The 27224-nt window shown below is 44.3% G+C and overlaps 1 protein-coding gene across 1 annotated transcript in view; it reads right to left on the bottom strand.

The window, feature by feature from the left end:
* Positions 1-9648: 9648 nt before the first annotated feature.
* Positions 9649-27224, bottom strand: part of AOX1 (aldehyde oxidase 1) — a 69972-nt gene continuing 52396 nt past the window's right edge. Inside the window, exons 27-35 of the mRNA XM_082658834.1 lie at positions 23884-23979; positions 21881-22009; positions 21115-21189; positions 19643-19695; positions 18302-18416; positions 14429-14494; positions 12146-12334; positions 11346-11513; positions 9649-10386 (exon numbers count right to left, since the gene is read on the bottom strand). Coding sequence (XP_082514960.1) covers positions 10336-10386; positions 11346-11513; positions 12146-12334; positions 14429-14494; positions 18302-18416; positions 19643-19695; positions 21115-21189; positions 21881-22009; positions 23884-23979 — 942 coding nt within the window. The 3' untranslated portion in view covers positions 9649-10335. The remainder of the gene's footprint in view (positions 10387-11345; positions 11514-12145; positions 12335-14428; positions 14495-18301; positions 18417-19642; positions 19696-21114; positions 21190-21880; positions 22010-23883; positions 23980-27224) is intronic.

The following is a 27224-nucleotide window of genomic DNA, read 5'->3' on the forward strand; positions in this document are numbered from 1 at the left end:
ACGTATACATATATCCCCATATCCCCTCCCTCTTGCGTCTCCCTCCCACCCTCCCTATCCCACCCCTCTAGGTGGTCACAAAGCACTGAACTGATCTCCCTGTGCTATGCAGCTGCTTCCCTCTCGCTGTCTGTTTTACTTTTTCGCCTGCTATCTTTGTTCTCTGAAACCATAAGCCATGGCCCAGACAGCTAAAGGAGCCACCTAGATCCATATCTATCCTGAACTCATTAACATATGCTCTTACCTGAACTAGATCAATCCTGGTTTTGGTGCTTCCTATGACTTCTAAGGTGGTGGCAGCGGCCCCATCGAGAGAGCAGATGGGCACCAGGCAGGCAGTGATGGAGGAGTGACTTCAGAGTTCACACAGGGAAGCTGAAAAGAATTGGCACAGTGACAGCAGCAGTTTCCAAAAAAGAAAAAGGAAAATGTATTTAGATGATTATAATAGTAATTACTTTGATATGAATACAATTAGTTGAGTATGTATCAAAGCTGGGCCATTACATAAATGATTTGGAACTTGAGTATGGAGACCTAAAAATAAATATTCTGTTACTTGGAATTAAAAAAGCCATTTCCCCCTCCAAACTATCTTGTTGAAAAATATTTTTGGAGTCGAAATGGTCTGTTTATTCCTATGCCCTTTTCAGTTTGCCAGCTGTTATATGTCTGGTCAAATAAATTCGTTACCCTTCAAACAATCTCCAGGTTACCTGTGATCTTATAAAGACCCAGAGGATATGAGGAAGTTAAGAGACCACCTTGAAGGCAAGTCATTCAATAACTTCAGCAGAGTGTAAACTCCACGAGGGCAGGTAACTTTGGTTCCCAGTGCCTAGGACAGGGGAAGCTTGATAGATACTGGTTGAGTAAATAATGAGGATAATTGAGCATTTCCCCTAAATGTTCAGGCTTTTGAATGCACATGAAATTCACCTCTCAAGAGGAGGAGAGAACTTGAATTTGACCTTGAATATGGTCATCTGTCTATAGGAGGGTTATTAGGAAGGGTGAGAGCAGGCTTTTAGATCTCTCCTGGGGTGTCTCTCTTTTTTTCATTCACACAAAGACAGGAAAGGAGAAAGTATCTAAAAGGCACACAAACCATCGAAAATGGAAAATTTCTAATATAATTGGAGCCTCCCCACTACCACTTCTTTTAAACAAGGAAACATAGGATAATTGGAAGAGAATGTAATACAACTTTGGGTGCTTGGCCTAAAAAAAGAAAAAGAAATCTATAGCCATCCCGCACAAAATGCCTGAACTTTCAATTCATTCATAAATCGATGATGGAATGAGCAGAGGGGATGTAGTGAATTACAGCTGGTTTTCTGCATGGTTGTGGGACACACCCCAACGCTGTCATGACACCTTTATACAGTCACAAGAATGTGAAAATGTCAAAGTGGAAAGAAGGTACACGAACAAGGTACTGCTGCCTGTTGAGTTTCTAAGGGCACTTTTCACACTTTTTTTGGGTATTGAAACAAGCAAAAAAAAAAAATCAATGTCTCTCAGGGTCCTTCTCTTGATGGTGGCTTTCACTTCTTGCCTGATTGCAGGTATAGTTGTGTTTTCTGGTCTCCAAACCTGCCCCAAGACAAGTCTACAGGGAGCACCTGTCTTCACACTGTGATTGAAGGTTAGGAATCAGAACAGCCTCCAGGAGGCCGGACTGTCAGCCACAGTCTGGGGCTCAACTCTGGTGAATTCAGGCAGACCCCAGCTCTCCAGAGCTCTCACTGGTCAACCCTCAGTTCCATAGAGGGTCTGTGCAGACAGTGATCACGTGCTCACAGCTGACCTGGCGGCTGGCCCTGGAGACCAAGGCAGGACCCTCAGCTACACGTGATACTGACCAAGAGGCTGAGGGCCCCCATGAACTTACGTTTCTCAGAATGAATCAGGTGTCAGGGAATGGGGCTCAAAAACTTCCACATTTTAAACAATATCTCCAGGTAATCATTATCCTTGATTAAGTTCAGGAACCATTGTTTTATACCATTCCATTTGCAAGACAAGCCACTTACTTTAATCCTACCTACAATCGAAATGTTTGTAATGCCTACTTAGGTCTTCCGCCCATTTTTAAATTGGATTGTTTGTTTTTTTGATATTGAGCTCCATGAGCTGTTTGTATATTTTGGAGATTAATCCTTTGTCTGTTGTTTCATTTGCAAATATTTTCTCCCATTCTGAGGGTTGTCTTTTTGTCTTGTTTATGGTTTCGTTTGCTGTGCAAAAGCTTTTAAGTTTAATTAAGTCCCATTTGTTTATTTTTGTTTTTATTTCTGTTACTCTAGAACGTGGGTCAAAAAAGATCTTGCTGTGGTTTATGTCAAAGAATGTTCTTCCTATGTTTTCCTCTAAGAGTTTTATAGTGTCTGGTCTTACATTTAAGTCTTTAATCCATCTGGAGTTTATTTTTGTGTATGGTGTTAGGTAATGTTCTAATTTCATTATAAAGATATATTTTTTAAAAAAAGAAGCTTACATTACATCTCCTAGTCAAGGCCTATCCCTGTGAATACAGATCAGCCTTATTAAGCTACTGATTAGAAGAGGGAGGAGGTGGTAGAGTCAGCTAAGCTAGGGCTGGTGTAAGTTGGCACAGTTGCCTTATTTAATATTATTTAATTGCTAAATAAACTGATTCAGTGAATCAGCCCCACAGTAAAATGATGTAACAAGCAATAAATCTGGTTTAAAAAAATGTTTGCAATGAAGCATGATAGGAAGAAACAGTTCTAAACTTTGCAAGAGAGATTGCAAAGTTTCCAGAGTTTCTTATTAGCTTTGATTTCCCAAACAAACAAAACGATACAGTGTTTTCTCAGGTGGAGTAATAAATTTACTTCAGGATCTGAATTACTCTCAATGACCCCTGCGGAGGAAATGATTCTATAGATGGAGGCAGTTTACCTGTAGCCCGTTATTTCTGAATAATAAGAATCATTCGAACTATGCTTGTTGATCTTGTTTGCCTGAGTTGATCAAACATCACTCTTTGCAATTATAAAATTATGTAACACTGTATTGTATTTGGCTTTATTTTGGCCAAATGTTTGCCTTTGTGTCAGAGGATAACCAACAAGGATTTGCATTCTAACACAACACAGGTTTCAGGAAAATAATAAAAGATTATGAAATACTGAATATTATAAACTTTTTAAATTCTTGAGTTCACAGAGTTGAGTAAAATGGTTTTAACTCTCAATACTACCTAAAAAACACACTCCTGTTTTTCACTCATATTTGCAAAGTTAAGAAAACAAGACCTTGGCAGTAGTAATCAAATAGCATTATTTCAGCACCCACGGGAAAACATTTGCACAACTCACTGCCACTTCCCGTTGGTGAAGGGATTCTAGAAGGCTTGCTACCACCTGAGGAGAGGAAACTTGGTCCAGGGGAAGCAGCACAAACTCTGGGAGCAGAAAGATGAGAAGCAATGTCCCTCTGATGCCTATTAGCTGAGTGATCTGGGGCACATTACATAGCTGCCCTGAGCCTCCATTTCTGTACATGTGGAGTGGGCGCACATGGGACCATTATGCTCAGTTTCAACCTCAACTGCCTCTTCCTCTCTGCCAGTGGGACTGAGAACAACGATGCTGGGTTGTCCTTCAGGCCCAGCGTTAAAGACAGTGAAAAGCAAAGTGCACATTCCATTCGTGGATCGTGTCTTAGTTAAATCTCAAGAACTCAAAACAAAAGTGGGACCAGAAAATTATTTTGCCCTTTGTCCTAATTTAAGGACAAAGGTCTGATTTAAGCCCACTTAAAGAAGTAACAGATTAAAAGGTAAACTAACTGTAAAATTTATCCCTAGCTTTCCGGGATGACTTCTCTTCTAGTCTTGCTGGTCATAAGTTTTATAATTAGTTGCAAATGATCTGAAGATTTTACACTTCTAATTTGTGTGTGTTGGGGGAGGGTGGCTTGGGGCAGAGGGGAGGAAGGAAGTGGGGAGGAAGAGAGAGATGGGGAAGATGGTCATAAAGAGAAATCGATGTCTAACACTTAGATGAATACAACCTAATTTGGCATGCAATTACCAAATGTAGTCTGAAGACATCAATATAATCAAGTGCTTTTCATCTAGTAGTCCTAATGCATTTTACAAGTAGATTCCACCCCCTCCTCCCAGAGACCTACAGATTGATAGAGTGCCATGGTCACTGAGTCAATCACCAGTTCACACGCTGGTCACCTGAACCTAATACCTTCTTGCTACCATGGTTTCTTTCTCTACATAAATTTAGAAACTACAGCGTAATAAACTTACCTTCCTTCCATTCACAAAGAAAACAAGTTCATCTGACTCCTTAGAATGAGACATTACGCCAGAATAATTGGCCGAATGTTGTGGAGTTGCCCCTAAAGCACCTGCTGTTGTGTCCACCTGAGCCAGGGGCCGGGATGCTCCCATGGGAGGGTGACCAGCAGGACAGAGGGCAGCCCCGAGGGGTGATTCTGGTCTGCTGTCTGTCTGCGTTCCTGCCATCAAATCTTGTTTGCCTGCGCTCTCAGTCGTCTTATTTCCCTACCTCCCTCTGATACCCTCACTTTCCTCCTCCCTTAGGCCAATTTGAAAGGTCAATCTCAATCTAGTTCTTACACAATGTACACTTTTCCCTGCCCTGGGGGCGACCCACCGGAATAAAATTCCTTCTTACAGCCAGCAACAAGAACCTTCTTTAATCTGAAATGGAACTAAATCATGTAGATATAATGCGTTCAGGTGTGTATTTAGGTGTTAATTTTTTTTTTTTTTTTTTTTTTTTTTTGCGGTACGCGGGCCTCTCACTGTTGCGGCCTCTCCCGTTGCGGAGCGCAGGCTCCGGACGCACAGGCTCAGCGGCCATGGCTCACGGGCCCAGCCGCTCTGCGGCACGTGGGATCTTCCCGGACCGGGGCACGAACCCACGTCCCCTGCATCGGCAGGCGGACTCTCAACCACTGCGTCACCAGGGTTTTAAATTATGAAGCTAATGCTTATTTTTTAAAAATCAAAACCACAAAATTGTATAAAGTAAAAGCGAAAATTCTCCTTCCCAATTTTCACTTTTCAGAGTTAACTCTTACCAGATTCCTCTGTATCCATACAGAATTTTCCCATGCGTATATGAAATATATGTACATACATGAATCTAGAAAGTGAAATCAAACTATTCATATTACTTCGAAATTTGCTTTTCTCAAGTTACTTAGGTGCTTTGTGCCTCAACTGCCTCACCTGTGAAATGGACAAAATAGTAGTATCTCTCTGGGCATTGCTGTGAGGATTCAATCAGCTAATAGTTGTGCTTAGAACAGCACCTGGCACCTAGGAAGTTCTCAATAAATGTTAACTATTTTTATTATTGTCATAATTTATTAAACTGTCCTCAGTTTACATTGTTTTCCATTTTTCACTATTACAAGTAGGCTTTATCTTTGCACATTTGAGCAAGTATATCAGCTGCACAAATTCTGAGAACTGGAATTCCTGGGTTGGAGGGTGTGCATGCTACTAGGTCCAACTAAACTGGCTTCCAAAATGTGCAGTAATACAATGAATCGTGTATGAGAGAGTGTCTGTTTCCCCATATCCTTCGCCAGCACTGAGTACCATCCACACTTGGCATTTTTCAAATATCTGGGGGAATTTCAGTTCATAATTGGCATTCCTTCTGTTATTGTGAGATATTCCATCTTGCTATAGATTTAGTGAATATTTTTATTTATTTTTCTGTCCTCTATTTTCTCCTATTAGGTTTTTTACTTTCTTACTAATTTGAAGAATTTTCTTATATACAAGGGATATTAACCATAATCTGCTGTAAATGTCCAGGTATTTTATGCCGGTTTGTTAACTGTCCACTGGAGACATCACATATAGCCCTTTAATTGCGAGTATCCTGCATCTGGGAGGATGGAGTTCCATCCCCACAAGCCTTCCAGATGGCATGTCAGTTGTATCCTCTCTAGGTCATTCCATTGCCCAGGCGCTTCTGAGTGGTACAGATGTGATATGACCATTGGATCCCATATCTCACACTTACCCCACCCTGCTGCAAAGCAGGTGACAGTATGTGCTGTAAATTGTTCTGAGGTGATGTTATGTGGGATCTTAAGAGAGCAGATTTAATACTAAGTAAGCCCTTAGGTAGTGGTGATGGCTGAGGTCCTGGAGGCAGGCACAACAAACCTTCACCCAAGATATGCGTCTCTTCCTGTTAAAATAAATCACAGCTCCTTCCAGGGTAGAAGTGTTCGATGCTGTCAGCTTGCCACCAAGTGGCGAATTGGCCTCCTGGAAGGATGCTGCCAAACTGGGGACTAGCTTTAGTCTGTATTGGGGGCCGTTGGACATTCAGCAGCAGCTACATGGTGCACAGGGCCCACCCCTGCCCCCCTGGCCCTTCCCACATCCATTGTGTCAGCAGTGGAGTGACCAGGGACAGAGGTGGCTAATGTCAAATGCCATTTTGTCTACTTTGCCTCTTTCATGGTGGGTGTTTTCTGCTAGAACTGGAATTCCTGGGTCGAAGGGTATGTACACTGCTGGGTCCAACTAAATCACCTTCCAAAATGTGTGCGGTAGCACAACCAATGACGTATGAGATTGTCGCTACTACACGAGTCCACGGGCCACTTGGGCCACTCAGCTTTCCACACAAAATGGATGACCAGGTGCGCCATCCAAAGCTCTGCCCATCAGGAGACTCTGCCCTCACCACCTCTGAGTGGGGCTCTAGTGAAGACACCACCCATACCTGGCTTGTACACACATACTGAGCCCACCCATTTGTGAACCAAGCTGACTTTTCCTTTTCCATCGGTTTGTCCTAAAGGACCTCTCACCCCACCGTGTAGCCACAGGGATGATTTGCGGGAGACATGCTGATGCAACAGTAGTGGGTAACGGGGTCTGGGTTACCTGCAGCTTGCTTGTTCTTTCAATTCCTTGTGTTTGATTTTGGATGTGCCACTTCCGGCTTACCTTATTGCCTCTGGGCTTGCTTAATTGCATTTTAACAAGATCCTCAAGTTATTTGCGTGCATTTTAAAATGAGAGAAGCACTACGTAGTATCAGACAGACAAAAGGATAGGTCAAAGTGATAGTGTCTTCCAGGCAGAGGACACAGGCAAAGGTTCCAAAGTGAGAAATAGAACGGGAAGTGCTCACGGTAAAAGAGAGGGGGTTGTGAGATAATGCTGGAGAGGTAGGCAGGAGCCAGAGCACTGAGGGTACACACGCCACCTTAGGAACTTGGAACAGTATTCTGGTGGGATGAATAGGAAGCCATGGCAGGATTTGAGGCAAGATCGTAACATGATCATATTGTGTGTGTGTGTGTGTGTGTGTCCATACTTCTACACATAACTTTGGCTTTAATCTGGAGAATGGTTTGGAAGGGAAGCAAAATGAACACAGGGCAAAGATGAGGAGACTACCGCAATAGTCAAGTTAGAAATAATGATGGCTCGGGACAACATGGGAACAAAGAGAGTGAGAGGCAGATGTAAGACGTTTCTCTGAGGTGGGATTAACAGGACTTGCGCACCTGGATGACGGAGCATCTCGGATCACTCCCTCCTTCCCCCCAACCCCAGGCTTCGGCTCAGCGTCTTGTGGATGGCTGCACTGACAAGAAGATCTGTTTGGGACCCATTAAGATGGAGGTGCCTTTGAGACATCCAAGTGGCAGTGACAGGCAAGTTGGGTTTTCAGAGCTGGACTTTAAGTGAGAGAAGCCCAGGCTGCAGGCAGAGAAGCCACAGGAGTGAAGGCACCCGCCAGGGAGAGGGAGTGAGATGACCCAGGGCTCCCTGGGAAATCCCAGCATTTATAGACGTGGGCTGGAGGAGGGGTTGGCAAAGGGACAAAAAGAGAGGGGGAGAAAGCAGAAGAAACAGAAAACCTGGGGAAGCCAAGCTGTGAGGATCCTAAGAATGTGCCCTCCTTTGATCTGTGTCACCACAGCACAGGGTGAGACTTTAAAATGGGTCAGTTCGTGTTACTTCTCTGCTCTGCCTTTCACTCAGATTAAAAGCCCACGTCCTCACAGTGGTCTCAAGGCTCTGCTTGTCTGCCCCTCCCCGGGCCTGTTCTGGGCTCACAAGCGCCATTTCTGTCCACAGAGAGGCAGGCACACTCCCCCGGCGCGGACTTTGCCCCCAGATGCTCTGACGTGCTCTTCCTCCAGGTACCTTCTTGGCTCAGACCCTCACCATCCTCATCCCCAGACCTACCAGCTGCAACCAGCTCCAGGCCTCCCTCACTCTCCGTCGCCTTAACCTGCTCTACTTGCATTGTTCCCTCAGCACTCGGCTCCTGCGATCACACTCTGTAATTCAATTATATTTGTTATTTTCTGTCTGTCTCCCCTGACTAGATTATAATCTTCACAAGGGCAGGGATCTTTGCTGACTTGGTTTACTGTTATGTCCTAAGTGACTAGAACAGCGCCTGGCACATAATAGGTGCTCCATAATCATTTGTGATATGAATGAGAAAGTCTGCTCTTTAAAGGGTTTTAACGTAACCATGTGTAACCGTAATAAGAATGACCTTAGTCTCTAGTCCTAGGTCACTGAAGAAGTTTTGCCGTCTTACCTGGCTCTGGGACAAGAGTCAAGAGTTGCAAGTGTGACAGGGAGAAGATATTATACTCTAGTCTCTAGTCCTTTATACATCAGTGCTAATGTTTGGAGTTTTTCAGTGATTCTGTCTTGCTGCTTGGTCCACTTTGAGGTTTCCTGTCACTAAAGGCCACTGGGATATATTTCTTATGAATCTCACAACTTCTCACTCTTTTCCTTGTTTTCTGTTTCTCACATGCCATAAAATTCACTCTTTTAAAGTGTGTGTAATTCAGTGGTTTTTAGTATATACACAGGTTGTTCACCCATCATCACTATCCAATTCCAGAACGTTGCCATCAGCCTGAAAAGAAACCCTGTACCCATTGGCCATCACCGTCCCATTCCCTTTTCCCCTCAGGGCCTGGCAACCATTAATCTACTTTCTGTCTCTATGAATTTGCCTATTCTGGACATCTCATAGATGGAATAATATTATTAATATGTGGCCTTTTGTGCCTGGCTACTTTCACTCAGATAATGTTGTCAAGGTTCATCCATGCTGTAGCATGTATCAGTATTTCACTCATTGTATGGCTCAGTAATATTCCCTTATATGGATATACCACATATATCAGTTTATAGAGTTGGGCTGTTTCCGGTTTGGGCTATTCTAAATAATGCTATGAACCTTTGTGTACAAGTTTCTGTGTGAACATACGTTTTCAATTCTCTTGGGTATATATGTAAGAGTGGTCATATGGTAATTACGTGTTTAACTTTCTGAGGAACTGCCAAGCTGTTTTCCAGAGGACCTGCACCATTTTCATTCTCCCCAGCAATGGATAAAGGTTCCAATGGCTCCACATTCTTGCCAGCACTTACTATTGTCCATCATTTTGATTACAGCTGCCCTAGTGGGTGTGAAATGATACCTCATTGTGGTTTTCATTTGCATTTTCTTCATGACTAATGAGTTTGACCATCTTTTCATGTGCTTATTGGCCACCTGGATGTCTTTGGAGAAATGTCTATTTAATTCCTTTGCCCATTTACAAATTGGGTTATTTATCTTTTTATTGTTGAGTTGTAAGAGTTTTAAAATATATTCTGCACGGTAGATCTTTATCAGACATACGATTTGCAAATATTTTCAATATTTTCTCCTGTTCTGTGGTTTGTCTTTTCAATTTCTCATAGTGTCTTTTGAAGCACAAAACTTTTTAGTTTTGATTAAGTTCAATTTATCTGGTTTTTTCTTTGGTCCTACAGACTCTTTAGACATAGTGCCTAGATCCATTCTGACAAGAAAAAGAGGGTGATAGCAGATGGGGACAAATGAGAAAATGATAACTTTACAGTTCATACTAATAAAGTTACTTAGAAAACCACCTTTCACTAGACAGTATAATTTCTGTTGGTGAATACAAGCTAACTATGAATTACATATAAACCATCATCTTCCATTCCATTCAGCTGGATGGATTTAAGGGACAGAATAATAAAGAATACCATTCTAGAGGAAACCAGTTAGCATTTATGCCATTTAAAATATGATTTCTAAATTGCTTAAGCATATCTATCAAATTCCAAATGGAACATTTAAAATTAGCATCCTATAAAAGCAATACTCTGTGAAATGATTTCTGAACTGTGAAAATTTGTCTTCAGACCCATCATCCTAGAGCATTGAGACTGGATAGATTGCTTTGTTGGAAGAGCCACCCCATCTTCGCCAGAGGTTTGTATTTGGTTCATATGGGTACACTCCAAGGAACATAGGATCCAGGTTCATCTCTTGGAATCTGGAATAAAAGGACAAGTTTGGATGTTTGCAACTTGGAAAATGTTTGTGATGTGTGACAAATAGCAGACTATAAAATAGGATAAAAACCACCCAGAGGGTGACCAGGACAACGAGAGGTCTGGCCATGACAGTATGAGAAATATGGAGGAATCCAGGAGGAGACCGAGGGTCAGGCGAGGCAGGACAGCTATGAGAGTCATCTCATGCTTGAAGAGGGACAGAGGAAAGGTGGAATCAGCCTCTGTGCTTCTCCAGAGGGAAGCGGCGATTTGTGGGGTTTAGGAAGAGCTATAAGGGGTACCGTGAAGAGCCCTCATGAGAGGAGGTATAGGACGGGGCTCTCCCCTCAGTATAAGGAATAACTTGTTTACAGTCAGAGGAGTCTCTGGCAATGGCATGACCTCCTCCCACAATGAAAAAGCCCACTGGGAACGCCCAAGGAGAGCTGAGATGTTTGCTCAGCCGGAGGGGGGCGGGGCGGGAGGGGGTTGGCTTGCAGGAGGGATTCCTGCTGCTGGGGGTTGGGAAAGGGCCCGTCCTACTTTGTGGTTCAAATGAGGAATGGCACATACTCCCAGTGGTTTGGAAGGAAGTTTAGTCTGTCCTCTAAACTTCCTTCCGAGGAAGTTAGACTGTGGAGGTGGCCCAGATTCTCGGCCTGGGATTCTTGGGTTCAGGGCACGGTTCCTGAACTTTATCCCCGACTAATGTGTCCTGGGAAGGGAACAAAACTAATAAGGAGGAATATACAATTGATGAGTGAAGAAATGAAGGATGAACCTTCCTTTTTTAGTGGTGTAGAACTGAGCCCCACCGCAGGCAGGCTGCTCTCCTGCTCAGATGTCTTCAGGATTCCTGTCACCTCTTCTTCCGTGGAAAACCACCACGGTGGGTTAATGAAACTTAACCACAAGGACAGGGGAAAAAACAATTCAGACTTGCATGAGCAGAACATACCATTTTTGTGAACTTGTCTTCACAGGCCATTCTAATCTTCTCTGGGGTCAGCGGACTATTGAGCTTCAACGGTCCAAACAGCCCTCTCTCCTGTCGTGCTGCACTTACCGCGTCCCGGATGGCGAAAAACACCGAACACCCCAGGAATATCCCAGACTCTCCCAGACCCTGGAAGGGAAACAAGTCAACTAGATTATGACTCTCTCTTTCTCTCTCTGTGTATATATACATATGTATGTGTATTATGTATATGTGCATCTATAGGTACATATGTGCATGTACAGGTACATAAAGTATTAAATATTACATGTACAACTTTTTCCTTTAAAAAGCTAATTCACTATTTTAACCCAGTATTCCCATTCTTAGGATTCCAGCCTAAGGAAATGATCCCAAATGGAGAGAGCAGATATAGGCATTAAGATGATTATTGGCATGAAGATGAAAAATCAGACAACCTGATGGTAATAGTAGTTTGTGTTAGTCTCCACGATTTGGAGTATTTTTTAAAAACTGTATAATGTTGTTAAATTACTTTAAAATTAAAATGTGTTGGGAATTCCCTGGTGGTCCAGTGTTTAGTACTCCGTGTTCCACTGCGGGGGGCACGGGTTCAATCCCTGGTTGGGGAACTGAGATCCTGTAAGCCGCATGGCGGCCAAACAAAAGAAAATGTTTAATAGGGCTTTTTTCCCCTACAATCCTGGCAAAACCCCCAAACAACCAAGAGATGAATGTAGCCCCTCCCTCCTGGCACAGATATCACGTAAACATGCATTTATTCATAGAGCACAGCTTACCTTAGACGAATACAGGGTATTTGAGTTTTGAGACGGAGGCAACAAAGAAACGTGCAACTCCGTGGGGACGTCACAGATGGCAGGGATCTTATATTGGTTTGGGCCCCGAGTGTACAGGACCCCCTGAGGAGAATAATTCAGTTCCTCTATTGTATAAAGTCCCACGCCTTGAATAAATGCACCTTCAATCTGAGGCAAAAAATAAATAAAAATAAAAATTTCCATATATGAGAAGAGACAGTCAACAGTAACATTTCACCTTCTTGCTGTTAGTCTGAATCTTAAAAATGCAGTTGAAGGGGGTTTTCAGCATGTCTTGGAGTATGTCTCCAAATGTTTACTTACAAGTTCACCTCGAAGCATGTCTGAACATCTTAGTGAACGCTAAGTTCACTCAAAGGACTTGAGTTCGAATCTCAGCCTGGCATTAAAATTGCAGCTCTGGAAGAACGCTCAGGGAGCCCGTAGCCCAAATGCCCTGACTTTTTCTGCCTACAAGGCAGATGAAACGCTCTCTGACTGGTTGGCGACAGACCCCAGCACCCCAGGAAAGACTCTCGGGGCTCCGGAACCTTAGCAGCTCCTCACTTACGAGCCTGCTGGCCTCACATCTCTGGACTCAGTTTCCTCGCTTGTAACATGAAGGGTTCGAACCGTGTGCTTGCTTAGCTTCCTTTACAGCTTTAAAATGCTCCAGTTCTGGGCTTCCCTGGTGGCGCAGTGGTTGAGAGTCCGCCTGCCGATGCAGGGAACACGGGTTCGTGCCCCGGTCCGGGAGGATCCCACATGCCGCGGAGCGGCTGGGCCCGTGAGCCATGGCCGCTCAGCCTGCGCGTCCGGAGCCTGTGCTCTGCAACGGGAGAGGCCACGACAGTGAGAGGCCCGCGTACGGTAAAAAAAAAAAAAGAAAAAAAATGCTCCGGTTCTTAGATGTCAGCACGTGGACAAAATTACCTTTCCACGTAGACTTCTTTTTTTTTTTTTTGGTACGCAGGCCTCTCACTGTTATGGCCTCTCTGATCTTCCCGGACTGGGGCACGAACCCGTGTCCCCTGCATCGGCAGGCGGACTCTCAACCACTGCGCCACCAGGGAAGCCCCACACAGACTTCTGATTTCTGAGTCTCTTCTTCCTTTCTTTCCTTCCTGTGGCCATTTTTTCTCCACCCATCTCCATCCTCACTTCTATCTATTAGCAGCGATGTTCTTCTCTACCACGATGTTAGAGGAAGCTTCCTAACACTCCAGACTGCTCCCTGGGCCAAGTCCCCTCCCCCTGCTAAGTGAGGTGCCTGTCTTTGGAGGCTTCCACCAGCCCGGCCCTCTTCTGCTCCCTACCTCCAGCCTCACATCCTGCTCCTGGGACATGGGTAAGCGCTGCCACCAGCCTCTCCTCACTGCCAGCCATGAACACACGGTGTGCAGAATCTTAGCTCTTTCTGTAGGTTGATTTCCTCCACTCTCCTCCCACCCGGAACACCTCTTCCCGATCATTCTTTGACTACCTGGTCCACACCACTTCCTCCCGGAAGCCTGCTTTGACTTCTCCAACCCATACATTCTTCCCATTCTCCAGTCAATGTCCTAATTGGAGAGTCCCTCAGACTATACGCTCCATTGCAAGTAGGGAGCTGAATGGCCCACTGGGGTTGAGGCAGGTAAAGAAAGTGAGTGAAACTTCCAGAGAGCATGTGACTCTCTAAAGAAGCAGCCAATCAACTTTTCCTCGTGGAAATGTAGTGCCGGTGTTGGCCAATTTTCTGTGTTTCCAAGAGGTGCTAGCCATTTGAAAATTCATGTAAAATAGCTTGTGATTTTTCAATCTTGTTAATTAGTTCAAATTTAAATTTTAAAATGTCTGTGGGCAAAATAGGCTACCCATCAACAGCTGCTGTAACTATTTGACGTTTGTTATCTCAACCCAACATTAAACTCCCTGAAGCCAGAGCCCATCATCTCCCCAGGATTCAGCACTAAGCACTGCATTCTACTTCCAGCCCACAGGTATGGGGCTCACTTTTCACCTCTAGGCTTAGTCCTGCTCATTCAGGCTCCCCAGTCACAGACTGTATGTTTCTTCAAAATCTACCTGAAACACCTTTGTCCCCTTCCCTTTTTTAAACACTAAGAGATTTGAGTTCCGTGGCTTTCCTGAACGGAAGGATTCTGAATAAAGGGATAGAATAAGAAGACGATGAACAAGCCAACGGGATGTGTTCCTGGCAGATCCCCCAGAAGTTTTGACTTTTACAAATAGGGAGTCAGGAAAGTCAGTTCCACATACCTGGCCTACGTCAAGGGCCGGATTTATACTGCAGCCAACATCCATGACAATGTCTGTTCTGATGTTCTAGTAATTAAAAAAAAAGTAAAAACGTTTAGTTTAATGAATACAACTTGGGGAGACAAAGTCGAGAAGCAGTTCCTGTCAGGATGGCATTGGAAAAGAACCTATCTTTGGGCCACATTATATTTCAGGAGAAAGAAGCAACGAAGTTTACTATGTATAACTTTCAAAGTTATATAAATACTCAACCAGCTTAATCAGTGATATTTTTTTTCTTGGAAAAAATAGGAGAGAAAAATATTTACTTGACTTTGATTCCAGCTGAGTGATGTAACATATTCAGTTTAATCCACTACAACAAATAGAACATATGCCACAGAAAACAGGAAGTGTCTATGGCCCTCCTGATCCTTGTTGCAAAACTCTGTGGCTACCACACAACCCCACATTCAGAGTCCAGCTGGCTGGGTGATAGTTACTGAATCAAGAGCTCAGGGCACATCAGCAAAAAATCTGTTATATGCTATTGTACATTTTTCACTTTTAGAGCAGAGCAGAGATGAAATCTAACATTACCACCTTGGTGACCAAAAGTTCTCTGATAACCTACAAATGAGGAGAAGGACAGCAGGCCCAGCCAGGCTGGTGGTGACACCTTTGCTCCCCAGCAGGTCTGTACCTTCTTTTCTGTGACGTATGGTCTTTGTCATGACAGATTCTACTTATAATTATGAATGCAACAAAGGAAACCCAAGAATTTCCTTATTTGATCTGGGACTTTCATCTAGCATTTTTCTTAAGTAAATTAGATAGTGATCTAGAATGTTTTACTATGATAAAACTTCAGGTACCCACCCCTCTTGTTTAAAGACACAGTGAAATGTAAATTTCTCTTCCACACCAGTCAGCAAGGCTGGTGGCCTCTTCTAGGAGACCAGTGGCCTCAACTGGAGGCGAGCGGGGGTGCTCTCAATTCTGCAGTGTTAGTGAAGGTTTTGCTTTCAAGGCTGTGGACTTACTGCTGTCTGCACTGTCATCTGATAGGGCTGTTCTAGGCGGTGGCAGCAGACTCCACGCTGGCCCCCACCTCCCCGTATTCACGTCCTCATGCAGCCCGCTCCCGCACTCTACCAGGGGTGGCTTGTGTGGTCAGTAGGATATGGCAGGAGTAATAGTTCATCACTCCGAGACTAGGCTGACTCTGGCTTCTGTCTTGGGTTTTATCTTAATCACCCATACTCTCTCTCTCTCCTTTTCCTTTGGACCAGTCCCTCACGGGGAACCAGCTTTCACGTCCTGAGGACACCGAAACATCCTATGGAGAGGTCCACGTGGTGAGGAATGGAGACCTCTGGCCAACAGCCAATGAGAAACTGAAGCTTCCTGCCAACAACCACGCAATGCAGCTTGGAATCGGATTCTCCAGCTGCCACTGAGGCTTGAGATGACTGCAACCCTTGGCGGTAGTCAACAGCTTGGCGGTAACCACATGAGGAAACCCAAGCCAGAATCACCCCAATAAGCCACTCCCAGGTTCCTGACCCTCAGAAATGGTATCAGCGAATAAATGTCTGTTAAAGCAATTCCATCAATATGAAGAGAATTTCTGAAAAACAGGCCACAGGGAGGTCCGTTAGTGGGATGTCACATTATGGCCTTTTGCCTTGGGGTGATACCTAACCTGAGCCTCAGATCTAGTTTATATGAAGACATCTGATAAGGCTTCTCGTGCATCTCTTAGGATTGTTCAGTTAGGCTTCCCTGGTGGCGCAGTGGTTAAGAATCCGCCTGCCAATGCAGAGGACACGGGTTTGAGCCCTGGTCCAGGAAGATCTCCCATGCTGCCAAGCAACTAAGCCCGTGCACCATAACTACTGAGCCTGCGCTCCAGAGCCCGCGAGCCACAACTACTGAGGCCGCATGCCACAACTACTGAAGCCCTTGCACCTAGAGCCCGTGCTCCGCAACGAGAAGTCTCTGCCATGAGAAGGCTGCGCACTGCAATGAACGAGTAGCCCCCGCTCGCTGCAACTAGAGAAAGCCCGTGCACAGCAACAAAGACCCAACGCAGCCAAAAATAAATAAATAAATTTATATAAAAAAAGGATTGTTCAATAAATTATAAGAGCACACCTTAACATTTAACACCAAGGCTAATTATTACCCTGTTCTTAGATCTTAACAAGACCAAGGCATATGCAAGACACAAGGAAACCCAAATGATTACGTTTTCACCAACATTTTCTTCGAGGGAGGGGGGATGTAGAAATCAGCATGAGAGGACTTTCTACTGAACTCCCTAACACAGGACAGCTACTGTAGCATGAAAAGCATGCTTAGAGAGATCACCGTCTTGCCCCAGTCCAAGTTTCCCCAAAAGTAATCTGGTTTGAATCAGAATCCTGACAAGCTAGATACTTGAATGGGCAGATTCAATAAAGGTGTAGGTTCAGTAAGGGTGTATATACTTTCAAAGATTAGGCTGACTACAGCGTAAAAACATACAGGCTGGAGACATATTAAATGCAAGCTTATATTTGATCATGATCCAAGATGCAGGCACGAAGGATGTTTGGAAATATCAAGAACCAGAGCTTGCCTCTGGGTAGCTTTTGGGCAGATTATCACATGACAGTTGTGAGGGTATCACAGTCCCATTTAATCCATCGATGATCATTTATTGTTATAGATAGTGGAAAGGGACTTCATTTACCCTCAAAGGCCCAGCTACAAGAGGAGAAACTCTGAGTCCTTGAAGCAGGAGCGTGTGTGTGTGTGTGTGTGTGAGAATCTATCTGAGCATCTCCTCATAGCATTTCTTTTTTTTTTTTTTTTTCTGTGGTACGCGGGCCTCTCACTGTTGTGGCCTCTCCCGTTGCGGAGCACAGGCTCCGGACGCGGGCTCAGCGGCCATGGCTCACGGGCCCAGCCGCTCTGCGGCATGTGGGATCTTCCCGGACCCGGGCACGAACCCGTGTCCCCTGCATCGGCAGGCGGACTCTCAACCACTGCGCCACCAGGGAAGCCCCATAGCATTTCTTAAAAGCATAAGGATGCTCTTAAACTATCTAAAAAGCAGGACCTAGCTGGACAAAAGATATCAGAAGCTGGCCACCAGCTCCCCTGGGCTGGCCCTTGGCGCTTGTTAGCAGATTGTGGATGCTTATGAAATCCTTCAAGAACGCCATATGGGGCTTCCCTGGTGGCGCAGTGGCAGAGAATCTGCCTGCTAATGCAGGGGACATGGGTTCGAGCCCTGGTCTGGGAGGATCCCACATGCCGCGGAGCAACTGAGCCCGTGCGCCACAACTACTGAGCCTGTGCGTCTGGAGCCTGTGCTCCGCAACAAGAGAGACCACGATAGTGAGAGGCCTGTGCACCGCGATGAAGAGTGGCCCCCACTTGCCACAACTAGAGAAAGCTCTCTCACAGAAACGAAGACCCAACACAGCAAAAATAAATTAATTAATTAATAAACTCCTATCCCCAACATCTTCTTAAAAAGAAAGAAAAGGATGCCACATGATGGCATTTCATGGAAGAGGAAGCCCCCTGTAGGCTGTGTTTCTACATCGAAGCCCCCTGTAGGCTGTTTCTTCCTTGAAGCCCCCTGTAGGCTGTGTTTCTTCCTTGAAGTGATTTTTTTCCTGATTCCATTTGAAAGAGCAGGGGAAATAAAGAAGAGAGGCTGCCAGTTGTTTTCCACATAAAACACCGAGGCGATTGCTGAGCTTCTATCTTCCTTGGTAAAACAGACAAATTATCCTTAGGCCGATTACATGGTGCCTCTCTGGTGCTCAGACAGATGGAATACGTGGAAAATAGATGTATCTAGAGTTCAACTTGAAGACCTTCCCAACTGGTACTGACCTTATGAGCACCTGTCAGACAGTCTATCTCAACCTCGGAACAGGCAGCTCCATAAACAAAGTATTCGAAAGGATGGCCTTCGCCTGTCTCCCAGTTCATGTTCGACTCATAACCCCTGGAGGAAATAGAATTCTTGAGGAGCGTTGTTAAGTGATCAAGTCCCCTAATTGCAGACCACAATGATTAAACAGACCCGTTAAGAGCTGTGCTCAATTTGTATGCACAGCAAACCAGAGGAGTGCACCTGTACAATGATGTGTAGCACATAATACATGCAATAAGTCTGCTGAATAAGTAAATATTTACTTCTTTCTTATTAAACTTGCTTTGCCTGATAAAAACATGAAACCACTCCCTACCACTGACTCCTTATGCTTGGAAGTTAACTGCTGACTGTCTGGATATTCATCCTATTGCTTTGGCTAATATTGGGTCATGTAATCCTATCGTCATCAAATTTGGGGGATTCCACCTGGATTTTACACCAAACACTACATCAGAGGTGCACGCTTGCCAGTTCACCCGTCTGCTGGCTCTAGGATTCAGCCTTCTGTGCGAGGGATCAGGCCCCTTGGCTCTCATTCTGTGCCCCTACTCTGGTCGCTCCATCAGGCACCATGGCCTGCTCTGTTCCTAACTGTTCTTTAAGAACACCAAACAAATGCCATGATAGAGGAGAAGCATAGGCCAGCAGCTTGCCAGTACTTTCTACCCTTCTCTCCTCTGCTCCGCCCAGTCTGGAGGGGCTTATTCCTGAGAGCCAATTCCTGATAGCCTGGGACTCCCATGACAAGTGACAAAGAGACAAAATCAGGTATGACTCTCTATATCACTCTATTCTCTGATGGCTTCCACTCTCCATTAAAATAACTCGATAAATTGATAGATTCTTTTCCAAAGTGTCTGAGTTCTAGTTGTGCCACATCTTGACAACACACAGTTATTGTCAAATTCTTATATTTTGCCAATCTAGAAGGTGTGAGATGGTATTTATCTTATTATGGGTTTAATTTGCATCCCTTTTCCTTCATTTCCTAACTTAAGGGACACACTGAGTTTTCAACAAAAGGTCAACCACTGTTGTGGGTTCCAAGCACTAACCCCCAGGTTAGTACTTCCCAGTATGATTTGAATCATCGATTCAGCTGTATTTTATTTCTGTGTCTATTTTTTCCCAGGCTTTCTGGAAATTTGGATTAAGTAGCACCTAAATGTTCTTTATAACAGTGGGTTAACACAAGGTACAAAATCATTTTTTGCCAAAATGGCAAACAGAAATGAAACTTCCCCTCAAGATACCGCTGCCATTTTCCATAGCATGCGATTGAAAGGACTATTTACCTGAAGTATCCAGTAGCTGAAAGACTAATGCTTTCATCAAAAGCAGCCTGTGCCTGGAAAAGAAGAATACAACGTGATGCAATAAAGATGTTTAAAGTAAGAATCACTCGAGACTTCAATATTAATTTTACTCTGTGTTAAATAAAGTGATCAGTAGTAATAACTAGGAAGGACCAAGTTTAGTTTATTCCTTTCAGCATTTTCCATCTCTATAGGCATTTATGGTTCACTGCTTGTAGGAATAGCATTTGTTCAATGCATATCATCATAATAAACGACTCCCATGGTATGTGACACTTATAGATTGGACTATTGGGGGCAACACATGTTCTGCTTATAAAGAATTTCACTCAGTCACCTGGTAAGACTTAGCCTATTAACACAGAACATTTCAGGAAAAAATGGGTGGTCAGACATTTAATTTTAATATCATGTATCCATAACAGACTTAGGAGAGGGGTACAATCTTACTAAATTGTACCATTTACACCAAAAGGGTTCTCCTGACTCTGCAGTGTACACAGCTGACTAAGATACAAAATGATGCCCCCAAGTCTGAGAAAGAAAAATGTGAGAAGTGCAACCATTACAGAGGAAAGTGGGCTGAATGGCAGCATTTTTTGATGGTGGAGGACCGACTCTCTTGCACTGCATCTCTCTCCATCTTTCTCCAACCAGACTCTCCCAGGAAGCACTGGGCAAAGGGCAGAAATAAATATGCCCAGAAAGGATTGAGAGCTCCTATAAATATGAATTATAGAATGAATCCTAACTCTATGGAATAGCAGGAACCATTTCTAAGTAAGACTCTCCAATGTTATTTCCTCCACACCAGTGCTTTAATATGACTTGACATCCTAGAACTGTCAGCCTTCAGTGGGTATCCATTCCACACCACCTGGTACTTTAGAACCTGTTACTCTGAAAAGTTTCCTAGTTGACTTTAGAATGTGTGTCTTCTCATCCAATTAGATTTTAGGTAGATGAAAGGAAGCAGTTGAATATTTCCATTCCATTTAGTGCCTACGACTTGCTGAATATATACCCAAATGGCTTGGTTTCCTCTGTCTAAAGAGCGCTTATATGATTTTTACTTTTATAAAAGGATTCTAGCGTTATCTTCCAATTTTAGGAACAGGGGACCCCCCAAAAAAGAACAAATAGATGGACTGCTATTATCTAGAAAATACCTAGATTCCTTAGGAAGAAACATTAATTAATTCTTGATTAAAACAAGAGTTCTGGACATAAGAACCATCTTTTCTCTAATAGAGAATTGTCCCAGATGTAGGAGTTCCTCCATCATGCTGTGATAACATCTCCACATGCCGAGAGCCAAAGGCTTCTATTGATCATGATGTAACTGCAGTACCTTTTAATGTGCCCTTTCTACTGGTATTTGATTCACACATCTCACTCTCCTCTCTCCTTTTTTTTCCTAACATACAACACAAAGTAACAGTGGTTCTCACCCAGTCCTTCCAAGTGCCTCCAGGATTCTTGCTGATGATGGGTTCAAGGCGTTTTAGAAGAGTTTGACAAGCGTCCTAGGGATTATTTTTTAGTTAAAATTATGACCATAATGTCAAGAGAACAACAATTTCAAAAACACACTATTATGTGCTGATATATAGGCTTATTTAAGAGGAGAAGGAAGACACCAACCCCGTAAGAGGTGGGGTGAAAGGTCTCATGGGGTTGGGGGTGAGGCATGAGCTGGTCTTAAAGACAGACCGCCTGGGATGGGGGCCGTGTAAGCCCTGCTAAGCGGTCAGGACTTAACAGAAAAGCTGTTGATAAACCACCGGTCACTGTTTTTAAGCACAGCACGGTCAGATTTATTTTGTGGGAAAGCTTTCCCTGGCTGCAGGAAGCCAGAGTGAAAGGCAGTGAAACTGGGGTGGACAGACAGAGGCTCGCGATGGCCCTGACAAGAGGCGCGAGTTTGAACCAAAGCAGCCGTGGTACTGCAACCTGGAACTGGAAAGAGACATTTCTGAGTAGAACTGATAGGGCCTGGGGACCAGTGAGCTGTCAGGAGTGAGGGAGAAAGGAGGTGGCATCTCCCGCTCGGGAGAGTGGCCAGTCCTGACACTGACTGAGCCCCCGACTGGGTGAAGGCGCAGTTTTCCCCAAGAGGGTGTGGGAAGGAGACAAGAGCTGGGTTGATTTGCAACATCTTCTGAGCTCCAGCCTTGACGGTGTTCATGATTTGGTTGCCACTGCAACGATTTTTACCTTTACTGCCAACCCATTGAGATCGGCCACCACGGAACCTCCAGAGATGTTTGCATTAGGGACGGTTTCTGTGCTTGTTCCCCGAAGGTGGATGTTGGACAATGGCATCCTTAATTCACGACTGGCCACCTGGATTTTGGAAGAGATCTTCTTTCACTTTTCTTTGGTTAGTCATAGACCCGTGCACTTAGCATACGATAGCATGTGTGTGGAACACCCCCATTCCCAACTGGAACAAGCGGCAGGACCACAAATTCTTCCAGCCACAAGAAGTTCCTCTTGTCTAAGACCCTGTAGCTAGTCTGGCCCCCCAGCCCTGAGCACACTTTCTTGTTCTTTGACTTTCTTTTGTGCAATAGCACCAGGAAGAGGAGGTGAGGCCCCAAGCCGAGGCAGGAAGAAATGCTTCATGTTTTCATCATCATGAAATCAGCATCTTCAAGGCCCCTCCTACCTCTGCACTCTGCAAAATTCTAGCAAATCTGACTTCATCAGAGAGGAGATGCCTTATGCACATTTCTGGAGATGCTCCAGGAAGAGAGCATTTCTGAGAAAGGACAATGGCTTTGTTAAAGCAGCTGCACCAACCAGAGATCCCAGAAGTACATGGTGCCAGTGCCACTGGCCAACATAAGGACGTGGCTGGCTGCTAGGTTCTTCCTTTGTGTTTAATGATGGGGCAAAATCATACTACTCATCTCAGCTGGTTCCACAATCTCTTTCCTGCTAGCAGTATGGCTTAGTTGAGTTTGTCCACAATTACGACAGGGGCATAAGGCATACAGAGCCCTCCCCATCACTGGCTTTCAGAAGACTGCCTACACAAAGTGCATAGGCTTAGAACAGAAAGGTTTCTGGTGGCCCAATAAGGAAAACACGGAAGTCTCACCCCAGAAAGGGGGACAGGTATGACCACACAATTCTCAAGCGAGTGATAACATGAAATAAAACATAAATTCAGCACCTCTATGATCAGAAAAGTGCAAATTAAAGCAATAATGAGATACTTTCCTCTATTAAATTATCTAAGCTTTTTTTTTAAAACAATCCGTAATGTACAATGTTGGGTAGTGGTGTAACGCGATGGATACTTTCTGGAAAACAATTTGGTAACGTGGCAAGTGACTTAAGATATATTCTGTGACCCAGTAATTCCACTCCTGGAATTTATTTTAAAAAAAAATCATTGCTTTGATCACAGGCTTATGGACAAAAATGTTCCCTGAAGTGTTCAGCAACTGGGGATGGCTAAATAAATTATACAGACATATACATGCAGCATTAAAAATCATGATCGTGAAGAATTCTTAATGACAGGAGGAAATGGTCACTCTATATAAGGATAGGTGAAAATCCAGGTTATAAAATTATATAAAAAGAATGCTAGTGATTTTTTGAAAAAGAAAAAATGTCAAAATAGAGAGACCCCAAAACAGTGATTATTGCTAAGTGGTAGAATTGTGCAGGGTTTTCTAAAATAATGTTTGCCTTTTAAATGTTTTATAATCTGTAATATTACAATAACTAGCAAAATAGAAACAGTAGCTAAAAATTATTCTAAAATAATTGAGCGAAAAGAAAACTGGTAGTTCGGTTAGAAATATCAAATGTGTTTTATACTATCAGTTGTTCAGAGTCCTTACTATAAAAAGGGCAAGAAATAATGCAATACATCAGAATTTCTAAATCTTTTTATTGCCCAGCAAAGGTTCAAAAAAGACAACACACTTGTTAATATATCCAAAGGAAAGCAGCAAATGACCAAACAACCTTCTTTAGCAGTAAGACAACCAGAGGCAATTCTACCACATTCTTTCAGGAGGGTCGGTTACAAAACTGGCTTGTTTATCCAGTTTCTGTGAATAGCTTAGCAGCTGAAGTAGTCAAAGCTAAAGTCTCCTATCCTTTTTATTTGGGAACAGAAGATGTACACTCCAGGTTTCTCTCTCCTACACATATCTACAAGCACACACCCGACTTAATCCAATTATCTGCACTCTTACCTGAATCATTTTAGTGTGGACTCCCTGCCCCATTTCAATTCCACCATGAGTCACCAGCACAGACCCATCTAGATAAATGTGAACCAGGGCGGCAGCCTAAGTAAAAAAGATGAAAACAGTTGCCGCGATCTTTTTGATTGACATTATCACATATCTTGTCAATTAGAAAACCTTTTCCCCATAAAGCATCCCCTCCCTCCTTTCCACATCTGCCAAAATAAACGCAGACCCTTTCCCCATTGCCCTGAGAGCACTGAGCAGAGCCAGGGCAAGGCCGGGACAGGTGCTGCCTCATGATCGTCCCACAAGAGGCCAGCTTGTCACTGGATGGCTGTGAGTCTGGGGCAGGATTAGTTAGGCTGCTTACGCTACTATTTCCTCAGTAGGAAAGCTGAGCGCACTGGTACCTTCAAGGATCCCCCCTACCCAGGGTGGAACAATAATCTGGATTTGGGTGTTTTGGGGGAGAGGGTGTCGTCAGTTTTAAATGCAAAGTTAAGTATAGATAGTTTGGGGAAGAAGGAAGACTTGTTTACATGAACACTTATCCCCATAGTTGTAGGTATGTTATAGAGAAGCAAAAATAAAAATCCAAATAAGATGGGGCAGAGAGACATTACATTTTTGCTGCCAAATGAGCTAAGCCCACCCTCAGTCATCTTGGCCCAGAGTTATAGGGCTTTAGAGTTCGAAGAGAACTTCGAAGTAATCTTATCTAACTGCACAGCTCCCACAGGAATACAGAAGGAACCAAACAGCTAACATAGAATAAAAGGCTGCTGTGGTCAGAAACACCCAGGCTCTAAGCTAAGCATGTTTTACAGTCGATAGGAATGTGCCTTCTTGCCAAGTCTGCTTGTGCTAAACTAGGGGGTATGGAGATGGGCCAGGAGACTGAGATATCCCAGGAGACTGCAGAAAATGTGCATGGCGTCTTCACTTTGAGTCTCCAGTATACGAGCAATATTAACAGCATATGGTCCTAGAGAAAAATGCTTCTACTGGTTCCACTGTGATTCAGGGGGTCTCCAAGGCACACCTTTACTGCTGCTCAACTGGGTAATGTCAGTCTCTTAGATGTAGTCTAGGCCAGCCAGGGGTTACTAAAAGCTATCGGCTAGGATTCTTAATATCTAAGCTTCTATGCAGAGTGGCATAATAATCTAGGATTTGTAAAGGCAGGTCTTCAGAAAATTCTGGTAACAAGCTAATTTCCATTTAATGAAGCTAAAATTTTTAAGCCTTGCTTTACTCACTTAGATTAGTTATAAACAACCCTGGTCAGAAGTGAAAGTCGAAGGAACTGCATGTCAATCACCAGATATGCCCAAGGAAAGGAGTGCATTCCTAGATCGATTCTTTGGCCCACCAGAAGGACCTTTAGAGCCACCTGTGGGCCATGGGCCACACTTGGAGAGCTGCCTCTTTACTGGCATCCAAAGGTTCACACTACTCTAGCAAATGACAAGCAGAAGCCTTTAGCATTCCAAACCAGGCACTTTGACAGTGAAAATGGGCTCTATTTACCTGGTCAGCTGGTATAAACTAGGGATGTATTGAGAAAATGGGGACATAGGAGCACTTTCTCTGAGGACAAAGGCACCTACACTCACAACCCAAGGGAGAATCTTAGAACCTTAGGAAAGTCATCGTTGCCAGAATAATCATATCCAAGTGCCTTGGGGAGACCCAGCAGAGCACGTTCTACTGTCTGTTGACATATCAGTCCTGGAAACACTGTCTTGTGCTCCTGGTCATTTATTCTCTAAACAATAAAGATAAGGAGTGACATCCGCTACAGAGCACCGGGGCGGGCTGCCCAGGGGTTATGCACCAGACGGCGGGGGATGCCAGCTGCAGCGGCTGCTCCTGGGCTCCATTCTACAGCACCTCTTTGTACTCTGCTGGAATGTAAGCCCCCTGAAAGGAAAGTCCATGTCCTAAGGCATCCTTTGCAAAGCCACATAGTAACTCACGAGTAGTAAGTACTCAATAAAAGTTTGATAAATGAATTGGCAACAGCACAGTCATTTAATCTGTTCCTTAAGCTTGTAGACACTCTATTTGGCCTCCTTGGCTCTGCCAGCAATTCAGAAGTTGCTTGTGGGTGAAATGTGTAACTGGCACATGTGATTGAACTACAAGTACAGTGGATTGTGCATTTCATCACGTGTGACCCCGCTGGCAGCAGCGCTCTGCCTGTGTGTCAGGGCAGCATTTCTGTCCGAGACTGCTGAGTAATTGTCCCATGTGCTGCTGCAGGCTTCTTGGGCCACTTACAATGTCGAATTCGGTTCAGTTAAGTGGCACCACCGGGTGGCTCATTGTTAGCGCCAGAAAAGAGAATTCTGCAAAGCTGCATCTGCGAAATCAGCACAACTGGCACGTGGGAACAGATAGTTGTCCAATATAAACTTGGAACTTAGTCTGTGAAATGTAAGTCCTCAAGCAATGACTGCTGGTGTTGGTGAGACATGAGCTTTGACCCAACAGATTCCCAAAATGTCTCAGCCATTCAAACGTTTGAGTTCCTCTTCTGTGCCAGGTGCCGTATGAAGGCACTGGGAATACAGAGGTTCATTAGATACTGTGCGCACTTCAGTGCTCTGTCTAGGAATTAAATATAATGCAGGTGAGGCACGTTTGACACCCTCAGCTGTTGGGAGCACAGTCTTGAAGTCAAGTCCTTGTTCTACCACTCACTAGCTGGATGTCCTTCCGTAGGACAGTGGACCTCTGTGGGCTTCAGCTCCCCCTTCTATGAAACAGAATCACACCAGCCAACAGAGGGGAGATAGGGCTTAAATCAAGTGGGAAGTTGCAAATCACCCAGCCTAGGGCTGTAGACGCAGAAGGTGCTCTAGTTCCCCCCTCTATCTGGTTTGCTTCAGAACAGAGGCTTTCAGCGTATGGCTTCCAGGAAGCAGCCCGAGTGATCTCAAACTCCTCAGTTCAACTCTGCAATTCAGCCCTAAGCAAATGTTTTAAGCACAGAAGCTGGTTTCCAGGCAAGGATGGGAGGGGATGGTGGTGGTAGGGAAGGCGTCTCAGGAGCCTTTGAGAATGAATTTGTGCTGATGGCTGTTGTCTAGTTTCTTCCCAGCTGAGCTGAATCCCACCTCAGTTCCCCCCAGAAGGTGCTATGGGGAAGCAGCTTGATGTAGCTACAAAGCACAGCTTCTGGAGCCTCTGAGACCTGAGTTCTAGCACCAGCCCCGCCTCTCATCAGCTGTGGGGCTCTGGACAAGTGATTTAAGCTCTCTGAGCCTCAGTTTCTCATCATTAACGTAAGGTTACAAATCTTATAGGTTGCCCTGAGGGCTGAATGAGTTAAAACCTAA

Source organism: Grampus griseus (genome assembly GCF_964374135.1).
Source record: "Grampus griseus genome assembly, chromosome: 7".
Lineage (NCBI taxonomy): Eukaryota > Metazoa > Chordata > Mammalia > Artiodactyla > Delphinidae > Grampus > Grampus griseus.